The sequence below is a fragment of the Lactuca saligna genome, chromosome 8, assembly GCF_052625555.1.
Source record: "Lactuca saligna cultivar CGN05327 chromosome 8, ASM5262555v1, whole genome shotgun sequence".
Lineage (NCBI taxonomy): Eukaryota > Viridiplantae > Streptophyta > Magnoliopsida > Asterales > Asteraceae > Lactuca > Lactuca saligna.
The window spans coordinates 230,785,689-230,806,780 of record NC_136424.1 but is presented as its reverse complement, the minus strand read 5'-3'; the positions used below and the strand labels follow the sequence as shown (position 1 = coordinate 230,806,780).

The following is a 21,092-nucleotide window of genomic DNA, read 5'->3' as shown; positions in this document are numbered from 1 at the left end:
CACATGCTTGTTACGAAATAGGAGCAAGCTTTGCAACTGGAAGGTCCAATCGCAACCTTACTCGAAGAGCATGTGTTGGACCAGGGGAACAAGATTCACAGAAATTCAAATGAACTTGTCTTTTTATTTGGTTTTGGAAACTAATTTTCTATTACAAAATCCTTATACTTTGATAATGTATAACTGTGTGTATCTTTCACGACCTTGTTATTTGATAATATTCATAGAAAATCAAATATGGTTGGGATTGATTATAATGTAATTTGGTCAAATAGAGTCAGCGAAGGATGTTCATGATGTTTTTGCTAAGGGTTACTACATGATATCATAAATTGGGTAATAAAAAATATGTATTCTACCATTTTGATTATCTCATTAGTAATAGTAAGATTTTAGGAATGGTGTGAATGTAATGAATAAGAACTCAAGAGGTTTTCAATAAAGGGGGTGTACTTGTTTGATAATGAAGGACGATCATAATTATCATGTTGATATTACATTGGATATAAAAATCCAACAAATAGTTATTATATCTTAATCAAGCTCACCTTTAGGAGGTTTTGAGATCCAACTTGGTTTAGATTACGGATTCCGCTTATATCATGCAGATTTTGAGGTAACTACGACTCGTTAGTCATTTTGTGTTCCAATGTTAGAAAATATAAGTAGTTTTGGTTAGGTGGTAGTGTACGAGTTTAAGCTTGATTTTGGAGTTATTAAAATCATTTTTTCCACTCGTACTTTGAATCCAGATCTGGCCCAATAACATGAGGTTTATGCTTTAATTAGGGTATATATGATGGTAGATTAAATCCAACCTAAGTAGTTTATGGTTGGATCTATATTTAATATATTCCAACATTAAGCTTTAATATATCCCCATTAATTATTAGGTGTATATGTTTGTAACTTAACCCCCAATAATGCGACTAATGGTTAGATGTGAGACGTTGTGAATGGGTCCAAGCAATCGGAGCACATTCGAGTCGAACCATCTTACTCATTGCAATTAGAGGTGTAAGAAAGCGACTAATGGTTGGATGTGAGACGTTACGAATGGGTCTACGCAATCGGAGGACATTTAAGTCGAACCAACTGACTCATTGCGAATGGGATGGTTGCGAACCAAGTTTCACTATTGGTGGTTGCAGTCCATTGCGACTGGTTGCAATCAATCGCACTTGGTTGCATTCATTTGATGTTTTTTGGGATGTCGTTCGCATTCACTTATGGCTCGTAGCGAAGAGGAGTCCGGATGCGAAGCAAAACTTGGATGCGAAAGCACCTTCCAATCCGCAGAGTTAGGATGCACACGCGGGGACTTTGAATTCGCATAGTCGTCTCGGAAAGGTCACCCCTCAGAAGATGAAAAGTCAATTTCAATGCCGAAGTCGTTTTTCTTTAGTTTTATTACATTATCTTTAGTGTGTTAAATAATCCATTAAATGGCATAATAATTAGGTGTCTTCTGATTTATTTTTCCATTCACTTTTGTAAGGCTATAAAAGTCAAGTTCTATCAATTATAAGGAAGTAGTTTATTGAAGTTTATAAACATTTGAACTTGTTCATCTTATCGAATTATTGCATACGATTCAAATCTAGTCTTAGTTCGGACACGCCTCTTGATTTTTATCTCAAACTCAAACCAATAGTGCTTGGTTTGTTTTCACCGAAGATTCAAACTATAATATAGTTTAGACTTCAAATCTATCCTTTTTCATTACTTGTTCTTGTGTTTGATTCAACTGTTCTTTGTTCTGCTGCAAGAGTCGTATTTGAGGTCCAAATACGCATCAAGACTGAGTTGACAAGTTGAGGACATTAAATTGGATGGTACGGTTGCACAAATCTAGATTAAGGAATGTCTATGTATTTCTCATATTCTTGATAGTCGTGCTTTCTTTAAGGAAAAACTATATATAAGTATGATATTGAATTAACTTTTCCTTTATAAAAAGCCTTATACTTTGATACTGTGTAGCGGTGTGTCTCTTTCAAGTCCTTGTTATTTGATAATATTCATAGAAAATTCAAATGTGGTTGGGATTGATTATAATATAATTTGGTCAAATAGAGTCAGTGGAGGATGTTCATGATGTTTTTGGTGTAGCTTACTACATGATATCATAAACTGGGTAATAAAAGATGTGTATTCTACAATTTGGATTATCTCATTAGTAATAGTAAGATTTTAGGAATGGTGTGAATGTAATAAATAAGGACTCAAGAGGTTTTCAATAGAGAGGGTCTACTTCTTGTTTGATAATGAAGGGCGATCATAATTATCATGTTGATAAAGCTCACCTTTAAGAGGATTTAAGATCCAACAAGGTTAGATTTTGAGGTAACTATGGCTCATTAGTCCTTTTGTGTTCACCTTTATGAGGATTTAAGATCCAACTTGGTTAGATTTTGAGGTGACTATTGCTCATTAGTCCTTTTGTGTTCCAATATTAGAAAATGTAGGTAGTTTTGGTCACGTGGTAGTGTAGGAGTTTAAGCTCAATTTTGGAGTTATTAATATCATTTTTTTCCATTCGTACTTTGAATCTAGATTTGGCCCAATAACATGAGGTTCATGCTTTAATTAGGGTCCATATGATGGTAGATTAAATCCCACCTGAGTAGTTTATGGTTGGTTCCATATTTAATATATTCCAACATTAAGTTTTAATTTATCCCCATTAATTATTAGGTGTATATATGCTTGTAACTTAACCCTCAACTTAACATGGTCTCAATAATTATTTAAGCCATTCAACCCAAAAAAAACAATAGGGTCAAGTAGGAGCAATTAGGTGATGAGGATAATTCATCTCATTATTTGACTAGATGCCCATATTGTAGTATCTCAATATCCATTCCACTCTATTGATACATTTCATTAACAAAGTACAACATGCCCAACTATATTTTCGTAATGTTGGGCCTCCTCTCAAATCACAACAAGAAATAGAGCCTTTAACGATGCCTCCTTTAGCGACAACATCAGGCTGAACAAGAATTATGTCGTCGCTAAATCCATCGTCTAAAGAGTCCTTTTCGGTGATACATGTGATAATCCAAGGTTAAATCTAGCATGTTAGTACCATTATTTGATCCAACGGATGGTGTTATCGTACCCCAACATGAAATAGCGGTGACACATTTAGCAGCGGTTGCGCCTCGCTAAAGCCCTCAAAAAAAGAATCGGGAAATACTCCCTCCAATTTATTTAGGAATTGCACCTAATACAATCAATTTTCACAGCTAATGCCATTAAAATGTCGCCGTTAATGCCTAACACACATGAAGGCTTTTTCCATCTCTCTTTTTGATATCACAACCATTAATCTCTCCTTTTTGCTCTAACGATTCTCTCCAGCTAGCTCTTGACTAATATGCCGACGATGACAACCATTTGCGCACCAGGTAGCCTCAACTTCCCACATACCACTAGCATTCATCGTTCACCATCAATTTATACCTCAATGACAATTCTCGTTGGATTTTACAGTGAAAGAGAAGGCGATGTATTAGATTTCTTGAATCATATTCTACGACGTCTTACACCCACAACAACAACATGTGTTGTTCCGAAGATGAAAGCCACTCACATCACCCCTTTCTCAGTTGTTTCCCAACCCTCTGGCCATCGACTGCCACCTTCGACCAGCGACTTCCTCTTGATACCTCTTTCTTAGGTTCTAATTACTCCTTATAACCTAGTGATTTATGTTAATATGCTTAATTGGAAATTGCTTAATCAATATTAGATGTTTCTAGTTTCATAGGCTTAATTATTAAGGAAAATGCTTGATATGTTTATAAATCCTTAATATGTTTAGAAATGTTATATGATGTGTTTATTTTATTGCTTCATGTTAATAAGTACTTAATTATTAATTATTAAGTACTTAATTGTTAAGGAAAATGCTTAAATATGTTTAGAAAATGATATATGACGCGCTTAGAAATTATGATATATATGATGTGTTTTGGAAAGTACTTAATGAAAAATTGTTATTCACTTGATTTTTAAATTTCACTCAAAAAATAAAAAATATAATACAATATTTAAACAAAAATGTTATAATATAATAGAAATATATTATAATATAATAAAATAAAAATATAATATGATATTTAAAGTAAAATAAAAAAAATATAATATTTAAAATAAAAATAAATCATAAGATGTAAATCTACCAAGTTATAATATAATAACTTAATTATTTAAAATACAATGCTAAAAAAGTAGGTTTTTTTTTAGTTTAAGTCTCTTCCTTTTAAATCATCAAGAGCTAGAAATACCCTCCCAGAAAGATTATTCCTTTGGGAATAAGAGTATGGTTACTTTCGGAACGAAATTACCCTATGGGGAAAGAGATGATGATTCATTCGCAAATGTTGATAGATGATTTCTGCGAGAATTAGATGGTGTATGATAAGAAAAGATAATAATAATAATATGAAAGGTTTTGTGAGTGGAACAAGGTAATGGAGTTCTTTCAAGAAAAAAGATGTAATCCGTGAAGGATTAAGGGTAAGGAATTTGTGAGGGATTCAAGAGAAGGATAATAATTAAGGATCCATGAGAGATCATAAAAGAGGGGAGTAAATCTAGATGAGTGAAATTGATAATATTAATGGAATGTTTTTCACTTAGAAGCTAGGTGAGAGTATAGTATGAGATGGGACTATTGGATCTAGATGAGAATAGAATGTTGAGGCATTAGATTTGGGAATAGAGAGACGAAGAGCAAGCAGAGATTGAGACATGCATGCTAGGAGTAAGAGACAAGTAAAGAGTAGAGAAACAACATGAGAAGAGCATGCATCGAATATGAGATGAAAAAACATAGTATGATATGGGATAAAAGTAAGGGATAGGAAAAATATGTAAAAAGATAGAGTATGTATAAAGTATAAGATAAGTCTGAGAAGAGGCTATGCAACAGTATGAGAAAAAGAGTAGAAGATAAAGCAAGAGATAGATGAGATGAGAAAGATAGAGAATAAACCATGGTATGAGAAAAAGGGATCAAATGTAGAGTATGTGAAGATAAACAAATATAAAGAGGAACAGGTTAGATTGAAGAGTATGAGAAAGATAAGAGAAGAAGGTTAGAGTATGGAAATATAGAAAGAGATGTTTCATGTTTTGCAGGTTCATGTAGCAATTGTTGTACGTGAAGAAGATAGGAGCACAAGGACTTATGATAGAAGAATAAGTTTATTTATTTGTATATTCCTTGTTGCTTTAATTCAAGTTGTATGATTTTTATTATAAACCAGTTATTATTGTTTGCGATGTAAAACGTTTTTATTTTTATGCGTTATTTGAATTTCGTAGATTTTTGGAAATAACTCTGATGATCCCTAAAATATATAATTAGATGATATAAAATCTGTGTTGTTACACAAAACACGTAGTAACGAGATGCCCAACGTTATTGATGACGTTATGGGGAGTGTGATCTAAAATAATACCAATCGCGACGAAGGGAACATGAATACAGAGGGTTGCAGTTTCAATGATGGATTTCAATAAACGTTAAAGGAAGTGCAATTTGAATTATATCCTCGATGTACTTCATTTTCATCCCTTATTTTTTTTATCAAAACTGGTGCAGATCAAGGTGATCAACAAATGGATTAATACTTCATTCAATCAAATTCTTTAGTTTCTATACACCACATTTCCTCAACGAAACAGGATCGTTACATCATGAAGCATAAAAAGACACTTAAAAAGATCAGATTGGGTTATGAGCCAATACACGTATGTAAAAATGACTACTTTCTTTTCTATAAAGAGCACAAGTTATTACAAAATTGTCCAGTTTGTAAAAAGAATCGGTGGGTTGTTTAAAATACAAATGGTAAGAATGTAGCTCATAAGGTGTTACGATACTTTCCCATGACCCCCAAACTACATGGTCTGTACTGTTCTAGACACACGACTAAAAAATATGATTTTGCATAGTACTTGAAGAGAAAAACATGATACGATGTATCATTCCAATGATGGTACTTCATGGGAAAAAATTAATATGAAGCATGCTAACTTGTCGAGGGAACCCTAAAATATACGCTTAGGGCTTGATGTTGATGGTTTAAATCCATTCAGTAACATGTGTAATCCTCATAGTACGTGGCCCTTCATACTCACCGCTTACAATCTTCCATCATGGTTATGCATGAAAGAGCTCTCCTTCATGTGACCTTATTGATTTTCGACCCCAAATCACTTAGGAAGGACATGGATGTGTTCCTTAAACCATTGGAGGATGAGTTGAAGAATCATTGTAGTTTTGGCATACATATTAAAGACGCAGTGAAATGTACATTCTTCAACATGAAAATGATGTTAGTATGGACAATAAATTACTTTCCATCTCATAATAGCCTATCCGGCTAGAGCGGACAACGGTACAAAGCTTATCCAACTTGCAATGAATGCAATCCTTTATACCGAGGAATAGATAAAGTTATATATATGTTGGTCATTTTCGGTTCCTAGATGTTAACCATCTATGGAGAAAACATTTGGATTATAACAACCAATACAAGATAAGATACCCTCCAAGACATTTTAGTGAGGAACAAATCCTAACACAACTAGATCGTCTATTGTCTCATCCACTGGGTAAAGTAGTTGGTATTAAGAAAGTAGTTTCGAGATGAAATTTGTTTTCTCAAATATCCTTAAAACTCAACAAGTTTTGAATGGAATGTAGACAATATAAGGCTTCATCTATGGTTAGAGGAGTACCATTCGATAACAAAACTTGTTCTTTACCAAAGTTACTTTAGGCTTAATGTTGATAAAGTAATCATTATGTTTTATGATAGTGTGTGTGGTGTACCAAAATCAACCACACAATCAAGTGACCCAATATGAATGCTTGGGGATTAAGAAGAAGAATGATCTCGAACTTCTCCCTTTGTGCTACTCCTCGAGCGACAAAAGTGACAATAAGGCCTCCGTCTTTGAGGAAAGTCTTGATAATGTATTGTATTTCGAACTAGCTCAACTCAATGATTCATCACAACATTCTCATTGATCATCTATGTGTTTACACATTTTTTCTCTAGTCTATAAGTACATAGGAACCCACTACATATAGGGAAAATGTTGGGTAAGCCAAAAGTTGTAGGAGTTATGTACACAACTCCTACTTATGAAAGACTTAAATCTAAGAAACCCAATAATGTTCTCTAAGTTACAACAAAATTATACGTTATATGGAGCATTTTAGAATTATATACATATCTGATTTAAAATTGAAAATGAACAGTAATATTTACATTTGAGATTTTGGCCACAAACATTTGAGATTTTGTCAATTTAGTCCCTTATTTTGTGGGTGAGTTTTGCATTTGAGATTTTGGCCACAAAAATTTAAGATTTTTTCAAATTAGTCTCATATTTTGTGGGTGAGTTTTGCATTTGAGATTTTGGTAGATTTAGTCTCTTATTTTGTGGGTTTCAAGCTTTTGCCACAATAGTTTTTATATTTGAATTTTTCATCATTGAGTTTGTTGTTTCAAACTTTGGCTGCAAGAGTATCTTATACTTGTAGTTTTAGTCCATGCACTTTCATAAATTGCCATGTTTCGGCCGTATACTCTTTGGTTTCACACTTCGCCCACTTGTCTTTCGTATATTTGCAGGTTTGCTCCGTATAATTTAATAATAACTTAATAAATTAATTTATCAAATCAATATCAGTTAAACATTTTCACATTTATCATATTTATTATTATTATTTTATCTTGGTTTTCAAGATTTTAGAAATTCTTGTACTAATGTAAATGAAAATATTTATTTAAGTTTTACACAATAACAATACATTTATTTTACTAATGTGGATGAGAATAAATTGTGTACACTTGTTTTTTTCTACTAAAGGACCCTTAGGGTAGTTGTATGATGTGTTTGTAAAGGTGTTTCTTTCTAACTGGTAGAAGGTTTAAGTCTCGTGGTGGTGATATATATATATATATATATATATATATATATATATATATATATATATATATATCTTGAAATTCAACCTCAACCACATATTTCTTATTTGTCGGTCTAACGTTGCAGCATACTGGCAGCAGTGGGGTATACCTAATCATAAATGAATATACATATATTTGTATTTACAGATTGAGCAATCATATATGATTATGACAGTTGGTAGCGGAATGAGTGGTGATTGCAGAGGTGGCGGTGGTATAAGTGACAGAGATGACAGTAGTGGGGTCGGATGGTGTCATAGGTGGTGGCGGTGGCGTTTATGGTGGTGGGGAAGGTGGCGGAGCAGAAAGGAATGGACGGCGCTATAGAATCATTTATGATTATAACATGCATGTCGTGCCGGTACGTTGGAGGGTTAGGGCGTGTTCGGCAAAACTAGCTGGTAACGGGTATCTTGTTGCTTGTAACGTTTTGTTAAACGCTACATGAAGTAGCATTTTGATTTGGAGCGTTTTGATTAAAATAAAAGCTAAAGCTTGTAGTGCCAAATGAGACTTTTTGTTTTAAACGGAGGGTTTTGTCAAACGCTACAAGCTAGAAGCTCCCAAACGCTCTGTGCCGAACACGCCCTTAGTGCAGCAGATGTGAAATATATGGTTGAGGTTGAATCTCAAGATCCTTATTATATTTTTAATCTCAACGGAATATATATATATATATATATATATATATATATATATATATATATATATATATATATATATATATATATATATCATGTATAAAAGATTAGATATAAAACCATTCATAACGATATAGTTTTCATTTAAAACATCCAAAATTACTTATCCAATGTTTTGGTTATGTGATTTATATGTCCTCGTATCTTGATCCTGTCCAAAGAATCAAAGCTTTTCTCCAAAGAATCAAGCTTTATGAGTTAGGCCTTGTTTGTTTACCTTTTAATTACAAAATTAAGAGACAATGTCTTAAAAATTCAAATTCAGTTTGTTTGTTTGCATATTATTTTTTGTCTCTTAAAATTATAAATTCCTCTTAATTTTTCAGATATTGAACATAGTCTGAATTTTTTTAAAAAGAACGTGTTTCCAATTTTGCCTAAAACCACGATAGATCAATACACGCCTCCTGCCCTCCTCTTCTCCTCTTCCGTGTGTCTTCTCATTCGTGTGTCTGTTTTCCTTCGCATCTGCTCCCCTTCACCACCAAATCTCCTACGACGCCGCCTGAACCGACGCTGCCCACCCCAACGTTGACGCCGCTGCACCCCTGCAACGCCGACGCCGACGCACCCGCTCTGTCTCCAAATCGTTTTTTCGGATTGTGCCCTAAAGCAAGTTCGTTTCTCTTCTTCTGAAAATCAAAAATTGAAATCAGAATGTGTTCGTTGCTCCTCTTCTATTTCTTCCTTCTTTACCCCCAAATTACGATGTTCTTATGGATCCTGATGCACTATCGCTTGTGCTGGTTCCTAAAGAAGACGAACTTTCAATCATCAATTATGTACCCAATGCTAATGGTGGTAAGTTTTTTATCTCGTCTACCGCCACCGGTTTGCCTGTGTCGCCTTCCATTTGATCAATTGTATACTAGGCAGTCAACTTCTTAGAAGAGCCAATTTATATGTTTTTTACTCTTTAGTGCAAGTTTATCTTTATAGTTATTACTTGAAAATATGAAGGTACATCAGTTCACTCATTGAAGCTCTTATGCACACCAACTGTTTGTGAAAAGTTCTATGAGCTTCAATGGATATACTTTTTCACATAGGCTTTTTAATCAAATCATAAATGCCCATATGTAGTTTTAGTGTGTAGGAAGTAGGTCTTTGGTTCATAAATTTGGTAAAATACATATAAGATTGGTGGTGGTGTTTTTTTTCTCCCATAGATTAAAAGAAGCGGATTTGGAAGAATTTATGTTAAATTTGATTGTATTGTATGATGTTTATGTTTCCATGGATTGAAAGAAGTTAATTTGAAATGATTTATGTTTAATTTGGTTATATTGTATGATGTTTATGTTTCCATGGATTGAAAGAATTGAATTTGGAAGAATTTATGTTTAATTTGGTTATTATATGATTATTTGTAACGTTTATCAATTATCATTTAGCATAAAACCAAACAATACAATGGTAAAATGGACATTTTTATCATTCAGATAACAATTCATATGTTTCAACCAAACAGCATGTTAAAAATTCAGATCTTAAAGTTTCAGACCTTCTTAGAAATTCAAATCTTTTAAAAATTCAGATCCTACCAAATAGCCTCTTCGTAATAGAACTTATTGCAACAACTTTTGGAAATTATTAAAGTAAAAACTTTTAATTCGTCTTAATAGAAAAAATCATATAGTTTTAATGACAGCATTTATTTGTTTACCTGCAATATGCATCCAATCGTATGGATTAAATACTTTTTTAGTTATTGAAAATTTTCATTCAATGTTCGTGATTAATATATATTTGCTGAATTGATTGTAGCAATTATGTTATTTTAATAGTTATATATATATATATATATATATATATATATATATATATATATATATATATATATATATATATATATTATTTCATTTAGAGTGATATAATCTCAAAAGTATTAGATTGTTAAGTTTTTTTTTGTGCAATAACTTTTTTATTACTTAAGGTATATTTTGAAATAAAATCAAGAGAAAATTAATATATATATATATATATATATATATATATATATATATATATATATATATATATATATATATATATATATATATATATATATATATATATATATATATATAAAAAAAAATGAATCTTAGGAATCATTTTTTGGCAACTTTGTGCAATAACTGTTTTACATTTTTTTTCATAAAAACATGAAAAAAATGGTCCGTGTCAAAGCCCGGACTTTTCATCCTTGCACTTTCTACGTCTATCATATTTATCGATTTGGAAACAACATTGTAAGCTTCTGACCACCGCGTAGCAGGAGTAACCTTTCTAGTTATATATATAATAAGAAAATGTTTTTTTTTTCATATATTTAAAGTTTTCTACAAATAACCGTATATTTCAAGCTCAAAATTACTTTTTAATCCGTGAAATCTCTAAAACAAGGTCAATGTTATTATTTCATAGTTTAAAAGTTCTAATAAAATCTTAGGTTTGATCTACGAAATTATTCATACTTTTACGAAAGTTATATGTTTTTTACGAAAAAAAAAAAATTTTGATGATTTTTTGTGATAAAAGGATCCTCAAAATATCATTTTCACATAAAAAAGAAGAAGATTATATCGTTAAAACTTAAAACCATATCGGTTGAAAAAGTATTTTACAAAAAGATCTACTCTAATAAATAAATATATTTTTTTTGTAGTTTGTCATATTCTTATTTAATTTGTCAGATATCATTTTGTGGTTATTTTGAATTAATTTTTTTTCCACATATTATTTTATAAGTTTAATTTTTTTTTTAAATCCACATAATATTTTTATATAATAATTATAATAAATGTAATAATAAATTGATATCAATATCATTAATGAACTTACCTTTTAATTTTAAAATTCTCAAAATTAAAGCTTATTAGTTGTTTTTGTTTATTTATTTAAATTATTTGTTTAAATTTAAAAGATAAAAAAACATTTTCATTATAATAATTCATTATTTTCTTATTTTTTTATAAATTCAAAGTTTTTAAATTTTTAGACCTTTATATTTTTTTAAAAATTAAATCCATACAATACATGGACCTCGCAACTATTTGATGTAATAAGTAATGTTAAATGACCGATTCCGCTAATATCCATTTCGAGTGTGCAAAATTTACGGTTCTTATTGATTTTCTTTTTAAAAGCTGCATATTTTCCGGATAAAGTAAGTGTGCATATTTTTTTAGCGTAGATTTGTTTATTTTACTCTTATTAATATTCATAACTATTGTATTTTTTTCGATATAATGAAAACAATCAATTTAATATAAAAGATATCAAGTTACAATATTACCTTTAAAGGATAAGTAGTTAAGAACCTTAGCCACGACACAAAGAAACCTCTTGTTGTTGTCAACAACCATTACTTTGATTGGTTTGGTGAAGACTGTATGTTCATCCTTGGATCCACAATTTTGAGAAAATTTACTATGCACCATCATTGTAAGAACTTTTTACGAGACTGAGAAAGACAAAGAAGGTTAGGACAGGGTGTATATGATAAAATTTAAATATTTTTATGGTTTACGAGGCCTTTAAAGCTTAAATAGTGAATTCAACATTTTACGATTTATGAAAACTGATCATTAATTAAGTGCATTCAATTTTATTAGTTGAATATTATTTATCACCAATAAAAGTCAAACAAGAAATAAAAAATTATTAATTAGCAAAACAACAAGTCTACAACTTGCACTTTGCTCAAGGGTGTCATGCTTTCATTCACAAACTTATTTTTGCCATACAATATAAATATAAATGATAAGCTATTTTTGTGGAATGTATAAAAAAAATAAAAAAACAAAAAATAAAATAATAACCATTTCACTCACACACTCTCTCCTCTCCCACTTTTCTCACCTCAGCATAACAATGTCATTTGACAATGTTTTTTTTTATCATGCCACCTTGAGAGTGGTCTTTTATATGGTGCCAAGCAAATGAAGAATTTTTTGCCACCCACTCATCTTAACTTTAATATTTGATAAGTCAAATTACTTTTAAGGCGTATATTAAAAAAAAGATTTAATTTGTCTTTCAAACTTTTAAAACTAATATTTTAATTTTTTAAATTTTATTTAGGCATTAAAGTAAATTAAAAGGTTTTATTATAAAGAGAACCATATATACCTATAAATACTAAAATTATATATATATATATATATATATATATATATATATATATATATATATATATATATATATATATATATATATATATATATATATATATATATATATATATATATGATGTGAATGCAAAAGCAAATTTGAGTGAGAGGTGATTTGAATGCAAAAGGTGATGTGCATGAAAAAGCTGATGGATGCGAGAAGCGTTTTGAGTGTGAAAGTGAAGTTGGATACGAAAAGGGAGCAAGTCACGATTGGATGCGACTGGATGTTATGACATCTCAAATTTACGGTCATTTTAAAAATTTTATTTATGTTTATTTAAAAATCAGAGTATCTATTTTAAAAAATAGTATTGCAGAATTTGTTCCTAGAAAACACGATAAATATGTTATCAAAGCATTTCCGAAGAAATATATTTTTGTTTAAAACATTGGGATGTAATTGTCAATACAGAAACATAAACATAACGAAATATTACAAGCTTTACAGTAATTAAACAAGGGGCCTAATACTCCTTGAATATCTCAGCAAAATGTATCTTTCATATAGCCACCTGTGATACAATAAAAAACTAAGTGGGTCGGGTTGGAAAACCTAGTGAGTACATAGGGTTTTCAACTCACAATAATATAATTATTACGTTTAATCATCAAACAACTAACCCAATTTCTCATCCCCGTTATCTTCTTTACTCTTAAGAATCACCATAAGAATTATATATTCATCATTTATTTATTCCTAAGGATTGTCCTAAGGAATAGGCACGAATTTCATCATTGTCAGGGTTTATCCGGCAGACACTAAGTCCATAGTTGCCGATGTTATCTATTAGGCACAACTGCCAACGTTCATTTGTAATGCACTAAGTCCATAGCTTTTTCTTAAATGAGAAACTGATACAATATTTCTAGTGATAGAAGTAATCAAAAAAACCAGATGGTAAATACAAATTGAAGTGCCCTATTGTTTGGACTGTAATGCATGCTACATTGACCACATGCAATACCATTTCATCTATCTTCAGTTCCATACTCTTTCGAACCCATGTAGCGAATTACATATAAGAGTTCCACCACTAGTATTAAATAAACAAGTATTTGACGAAAAAGTGAATAGTCCCATTTCAATCATGAAAATGGGTATACCTAAAGAGCCTAAGTTTGTGGTTGTCATACAATACCATGATCCCTTGGCTCCTTGGTTAAAGGGACCACACTCTCGCTGTCACAGAAAATCTCCATAGGCTCCTTTACATCTGGTACAACTCCAAGGTCTCTGATGAAGTTTCTCAGCCAGATCGCCTCCTTCAACACTTCGCTTGCTGCTATGTACTCTGATTCGCATGTTGAATCAGCTACAGTCTCCTGTTTGGAACTTTTCCAAGTTATTGCTCCTCCATTAAGGGTAAATACCCAGCCCGACTGAAAGCGGAATTTATCTCTGTCGGTTTGAAAATTGGTGTCACTATACCCTGTCACTCTCAAGTAATCACTCCCACCGAGGGTAAGGTGTGACATCCCCAATTTCACCGCCAGAAAGACCGATTTGTTTATGCTTTGTTTTATAAAATCAAAGTAATCATTTGATTAAAAGAGTTGCGGAATTTGTTCCCAAAACAAAATATGATAAAATTTATCAAAACATTTCTCAAGAGAATGTATTTTCATTAAAAAATAAAACCTTGGGATGTCATGTTCCGATACAGACCAAAAGCATAAACAATATAAAATAGACCTTACAACAGGGATTTATAACTACTGATCTATAATCCAAAATCTCTCGTTAAGTCCACCAACTTATACCCTTGTGCCATTACCATTAATGCAAAGAAAACTAAGTGGGTCAGGCTTGGGAGCCTGGTGAGCATATAGGATTTTCAACCCACAATAATACATTTATTATATTCAATTATCAAACAATCAACCCAAATACCCATCCCCATATCTCCTTTATTTTCTCAAGGGTTTACCCTAAGAACCCACTATCCTTCATTCATTCATTCCTAAGGATTTACCTAAGGAACTGGCACAAAGTCCATTTGCTACCACGATTTATACAACAGCCACTACGTCACATAGTCACCAGGGTTCATACGATAGGCACTACGTCTCATACTCACCAAGGTTTACACAATAGGCACTACGTCTCATAGTCACCAGGGTTTACACAACAGGCACAAAGTCACATTGTCACCAATGTTTATCAAATAGGCACGAAGTTGCATCGTCACCAAGGCTTACTCAATAGGCGCGAAGTCACATCGTCACCAACTATTCCATCTACCCATGTTCTACCCAATATTTTTGTAGATATAAATACAAACATAGTTTAAATCATTTAACACCCGTATAAAAACATCAATTCCAAGCCCATCTCAAATAGACAAATAATATATAACACATAACACATATTTAATAGCTAATAATTTATATTTATGTGTTAGAAGAAAGTAACTATACACTCACATGATTAGACGATGCTCGGACAGCACTACGACTTGTAGAAGTAGTATTCTTCAGTAGATCTTGAAGATCTTCACAAAAACCAGGCTTCTCGTAGGCAGAGCTTTGGCTCGGGAATTTCACTTCTTGGGATCTTCGGGGCTTTGGGACTTGCTTCGGGTTTGGGGAATGATACCGGGGCTTCGGGATATTTTTTGTATGAAAAACGAGGTAAAACGGGAGAGGAGGAGAGGAATTGAGCAAGGAACTCGGCTGCCCTCGCACCCTTTATATAGGGGCTGATTCTTCGAATTATGTTGGGCGTAAATCCAGGTACACTGGGCGTAACCCGGATAAGCCCGGTGACTCCCTCCCTTTGGATAGTATCTGAATTTATATTTAAATTAAATACTTTAATTATTTAATAAACTTCAAAAATTCATATCTTACTCATACGAGATCCATTTTCGACGTTCTTTATATCCCCGCATAGGTGAGACTACGATCTACAACTTTCGTTCAGACTCCGTCGGCTAATTTTGAATTTATTTTTTATTATTTATTTTTAGTAGGTCGGGACAAGAAAACTCCGTTATAAATTCATAACTTCTTCATCCGACGTCCATTTTCGTCTATCTTTTTACCGTTGCACTACTATCAACAAGATCTTCGATTCTTGTTTAGATTGTTTCGGATAAAAACCGCTCGATCTCAAATCGAGTATTCGGGCAGCATACCGCTAAGTCGAAACTTAGAAAAATCATAACTTTCTCATATGAAGTCAGATTTGGACGTTCTTTTTATGCACGCTCATGGTGTAACGAACTCTACGAATTTCGTTTGGATCGCTAAGGCTAAATACCGCTCTAACATAAATTCATTTTATACGTCATTCAGCATCGTGTCGGTTTTGTCGCGAAACTTCGACAAGTCACAACTTCTTCGTTATAACTCGGATTTCAGCGTTCTTTATATGTACGGAATCCTTGTAACATATACTAAAACTTAGTTAAGATTATTCCTTCAAAATAATCTTCCATCAAAAAGTCATTTTTGACGCTTATTGTCCTTAAATTGACTAGCCCTAATCTACGAGCATTACATGAGGAGCTAGTCCTTAGTCCTTTGTAGGTACCTAATAATGTTCTTTACCGTAGTCTAGTGAGCTCTACCAGGATTCCCCTGATATCTGATGATCATGATCAAAGCAAAAACCACATCACGACGAGTACATGTCATAGCATACATGATCGAGCCAATTGCGGAAACATATGGTACTTGGCTCATCTCTGCTATCTCAGCATCAGTACTCGGACTCTGATTCTTACTCAGTTTGGTATTGCTCAGGATGGGCAATTCTCCTTTCTTGGAATTCTCCATGTTAAAACGTTTCAACACCTTGTCTAAGTAGGTACTTTGACTAAGTTATGAAACTCTTTAAGAACCATTTAGATCAAATTTAACTAATAAAATTATCATATAATTTATTATTTACCAAATTAACCTAATTTAACTCATAAAGCAAGATAATTTCAAATAAAAAAATTACAAATTATTAGCTTATCATATAAACTAACAATTATCTTAAAATTTGACAATTATCTACTAATTGGATGAGGATAATCACTACAAAAAATCAGCTATATCCTCTTAGAATACTCTTGATATCGGTTTTAAGGGATTTGAGGTTACATATATAGTGTAGAATTCCAAGAGTCGCTTGTAAACCCTAATTCTTACACTTAGGCTTATGATCCAACAATTGATTCGGACTAACTATCACAACTAGGAATTTTGATGCTTTGTAAACATTGAACAATGATAACATGGTGACTAAAACTTGAAAGCATGTATGATGCTAATTCTATGACGACAAAATTCCATCAAACACTCTATACAAACGCTTCAAATAGTCAACAAAGAATTAGAAACCCTAAATATCCCGGTTTAAGGCCATCATGGACTAGGATTTCCTTATTGGGCCAATAGGCTTCCAAATTAACTATTTTGGGCTTAGAACTCTTCAATGGACCCTAATTGGACCCATTTACATGAAACTTGACATTTTTTGGCCTCATAAACCTAGAATGGACTAGTTTATCATTAATGGGCCTTATTGGGCCATAACAAATCTAATTAGTCCTAATGGGCCATAAAACTCATACGTAACATCCTGAATCCCAGGTATATTATTATAATATTTATTTTTGGATTATGTGAAGGAACTCGGCGAGTTGATGCGTAGACTCGCCGAGTAGGGTCGTGGTTGATCATCCGGGTTCGCATTGGACTCGACGAGTCCATGCTGTTTAATGAAACCCTAATCATCCAGGGTTGGAGCCTATTTAAGGGCACTCTTAGCCTTCCATTGTGGCTACCAGTCCCTTGAGAGCACCCTTAGTGAGCTATATCGTTTGGGAGGAAGGAGAAGCCATAATTGACCTTTCTATCCTTGGTTTGGAAAAAAGAAGGTGATCAAGAGCAAGAGGAGACTGAAGGAGGTGTGATTCAAGTGGTTTCAGAGTCCAGAGACTTCAACTTGAGGTATTCATTCGGACCTTCTTCAGTTTTGGTATTGAACTTAAAGATTAGGGTTTTCCAACCTCTTTTGAGGATGTTTATGTAGAGCAATTGGTCCCTTATCGAGTCTATGCTTTGGATATGGACCCAAAGAGGTCCAGAGACTTCAATCCATTAAGCTTTATGAGTCCTTGTGGGGTGATTGGACTTAGGTTGCCATTTTTGGGACTAAATCACCATTTGATGCCATTATATATATATATATATATATATATATATATATATATATATATATATATATATATATATATATATATATATATATAAGCATCAAGTTTCAAGCTTTACGTGATTATATTGCTTGGGAAGGTCAGATCTATGGATTTAAGGAACAGATCTGACCTCAGGGGGTCAATAGAACTTATGTATGGCATGTACTCGCCGAGTTGTTCTTGGGACTCGGCGAGTTGAGTCGGGGTAGCCCCGCGATTCTTGCCTGGGGACTTGTCGAGTAAAGGGAGGGACTCGACATGTTAAATGGGACTAAGGAGTTAAGTGGACACATGTGTACTCGCCGAGTTGGCCAAGTGCACTCGCCGAGTCGGGTCAAAGTTTGACCATTGACTTTGGTTGACTTTTAGGGTTTGGTTAGCAGTGAGGCCTTTTGAGCTAGAAGAGGGGTAAAATGGTCTTTTACCCTTCTGAGGATGTTAAGAAAGGTTGGAGTATAGTTATATTTATGGGAGTATTTGTTTTATGTGTTTAGGCGGAGGCTAGATCTTATTTCTACCGAGTTAGTGATTTACCGAGATATCAGAGGTGAGTCTTCTCACTATACTGTACCTGGAAGGGTACCTATGTGTGACCGGAAGGTCTGATATGCTATAAGATATATGCATTGTATGTGATTAGTTACCCGTTTTGTATGTGCTATGTATGCTATGCTTGATATGGGCCGAAAGGCATTATGTTATGGGCCGGAAGGCATTATGATATGGACCGGAAGATCAGGGAGTTATGGACCAGAAGGTCTACCGGGTTGGAACGGAAGTCCCCTAAGACACATGGACCGGAAGGTCATGGCCTGGAAGGGCGTACGTGTGTAAGTGGTATTTTGGGGAACTCACTAAGCATTTATGGTTATAGTTGTTGTGTTATATGTTTCATGTACTAGCGAGGACCGTAGGAAAGCACCGGCATGATCTGTACACACTGACGGAAGATTTATTTTTTGATCTTGGGATGTATTTTTATTATGATGACATTTGCTAAACATGAGATTTGAGAATATTATATGATGGTTTATATTTTTTGAAAAATGAAAATTTGTTTTGAAAATTCACGTTGTTACAAGTTGGTATCAGAGCCTTGGTTTGAGGGATTCGGGTGCACCTTCGGGCGTAACTGAACTCAAACCGAGGATTTGAGAAAAAATTTCCAATCAAAAAACACACAAAGTTTTATAAGAGGTTTTGAGATAACCAAAGAATGAGCAGTGTGTACGGCCAGCCAGCGTCTGAACGGTAAAATCCCTGAAATACCCTTACAATATGTGTTATGAGATATGCTATGATATGTTATGCATGCTAGAGTAGACTAGGTATTCATATTAGGACTAGAGTGGCCTGATTTGTGATGTCTTAGTCTAGGAGAATCCTACTGCTATGAGATGCCTTGAGAGCGAGTAGGTAGCCAATGCATAGCGTAAATAAAGTACTTGCGTTCCGGGATCCAAGGAGGAGGACTTGGGGTGAATGCTGATGCGGTGTAATCAGTAGTATAGGGCCTGTACTACTGAAGACACCGGATTAGTGGGCAGCCCAAGTAAGAATCCTTTGGGTATTGGAGGCCGAGTAGGGTTACGTTATCGACTGCGAGTATGCTCGATCGAGTCTCTGATATTTTTATGTTGTATTTCAGAGGTATCATGGTTGGGACACGCCACAGACCTGGGGCGAGTGGTGTGAGTGACGAGGAGCTTCATCAGATGATCCACGATGAGGTGGCTACGGCAATTAGGGCCGAGATTCCGGAGATGTTTGGGTCTATCAAGACCACACTGTTAGAGACTTTCGATGAGCGGTACGTCGCGGTGACTGAGGGCGCAGCCGTTGCAGCTACAGCAGTTGTGGTTGATGCCAGACCTCAGGGAGGTGACTCGTTGTTGTTCCGGGAGTTCAGCAACATGAAGCCACCCGAGTTTGATGGGACGCAGGATCCGATCGTTGTGATGAGATGGATTGCTGACATTGAGGGATGCTTCTATACGTGTTCATGTCCGGAGCATCTGAGGGTACGGTTCGCTTTGAACCAGCTTCGCCTAGGAGCGAAGGATTGGTGGAAGTTCGTGACAGCGAACTTCACTCTTGTAGAGATTTCAGCAGTGACATGGGAGAGATTCACCACCATGATCAAAGACGAGTATGTTCCCCCGGTGGAGAGGGAACGGCTGATTCAGGAGTTCTTGACCCTCAAGCAGGGTAATGATTTGGTTACTGTGGTCACTCGGAAGTTTCATGAGAGGGCGATGTTCTGCCCTGAGCAGGTGTCTACTGAGCAGGCACGGATGAGCCGGTATTTGGGTATTCTGAGGAGGGACATTCGGGAGTTCATGTCGAACTCGATGTACCGGACATTTGCTGAGCTCCAGGAAAATGCCCGGAAGAAGGAGATTGAGTTGGAGACTCAGGCCAGGGAGGAGGCCGAGTCTCATAAGATGGATCGGCGGTCGGCTCAGTCTCAGCCGGTAGCCAAGCGGACCAAGTCCGCCGATTCGAGGACGGGAGGCCAGAAGGGCCGCACTTGCGGGAAGTGAGGCAAGGGTCATGAGGGGGCGTGTCGATCGGGTGCTTGCTACAAATGTGGCAAGGAGGGGCATATTGCCAGGGATTGCCCCAAGGGATTTATGGTTTGCTTCCATATTGCTTGGGAAGGTCAGATCTATGGATTTAAGGAAAAGATCTGACCTCAGGAGGTCAATAGAACTTGTGCATGGCATGTACTCGCCGAGTTGTTCTTGGGACTCGGCGAGTTGAGTCAGGGTAGCCCCGCGATTCTTGCCTGGGGACTCGTCGAGTAAAGGGAGGGACTCGACGTGTTAAATAGGACTAAGGAGTTAAGTGGACACAGGTGGACTCGCCGAGTTGCCCAAGTGCACTCGCCGAGTCAGGTCAAAGTTTGACCGTTGGCTTTGGTTGACTTTTAGGGTTTGGTTAGCAGTGAGGCCTTTTGAGCCAGAAGAAGGGTAAAATGGTCTTTTACCCTTCTGAGGATGTTAAGAAAGGTTGGAGTATAGTTATATTTATGGGAGTATT

The 21,092-nt window shown here is 34.6% G+C and overlaps 1 protein-coding gene across 1 annotated transcript in view; it reads right to left on the bottom strand.

Annotated features, from left to right (window-relative positions):
• LOC145013330 (two-component response regulator ORR26-like) overlaps positions 1-12,140 on the bottom strand; it is a 33,478-nt gene extending 21,338 nt beyond the window's left edge. The window contains exon 1 of the mRNA XM_078972128.1: positions 11,979-12,140. Within this exon, the coding sequence (XP_078828254.1) occupies positions 11,979-12,126 (148 nt within the window). The 5' untranslated portion in view covers positions 12,127-12,140. The remainder of the gene's footprint in view (positions 1-11,978) is intronic.
• Between the last annotated feature and the right edge of the window lie 8,952 nt (positions 12,141-21,092).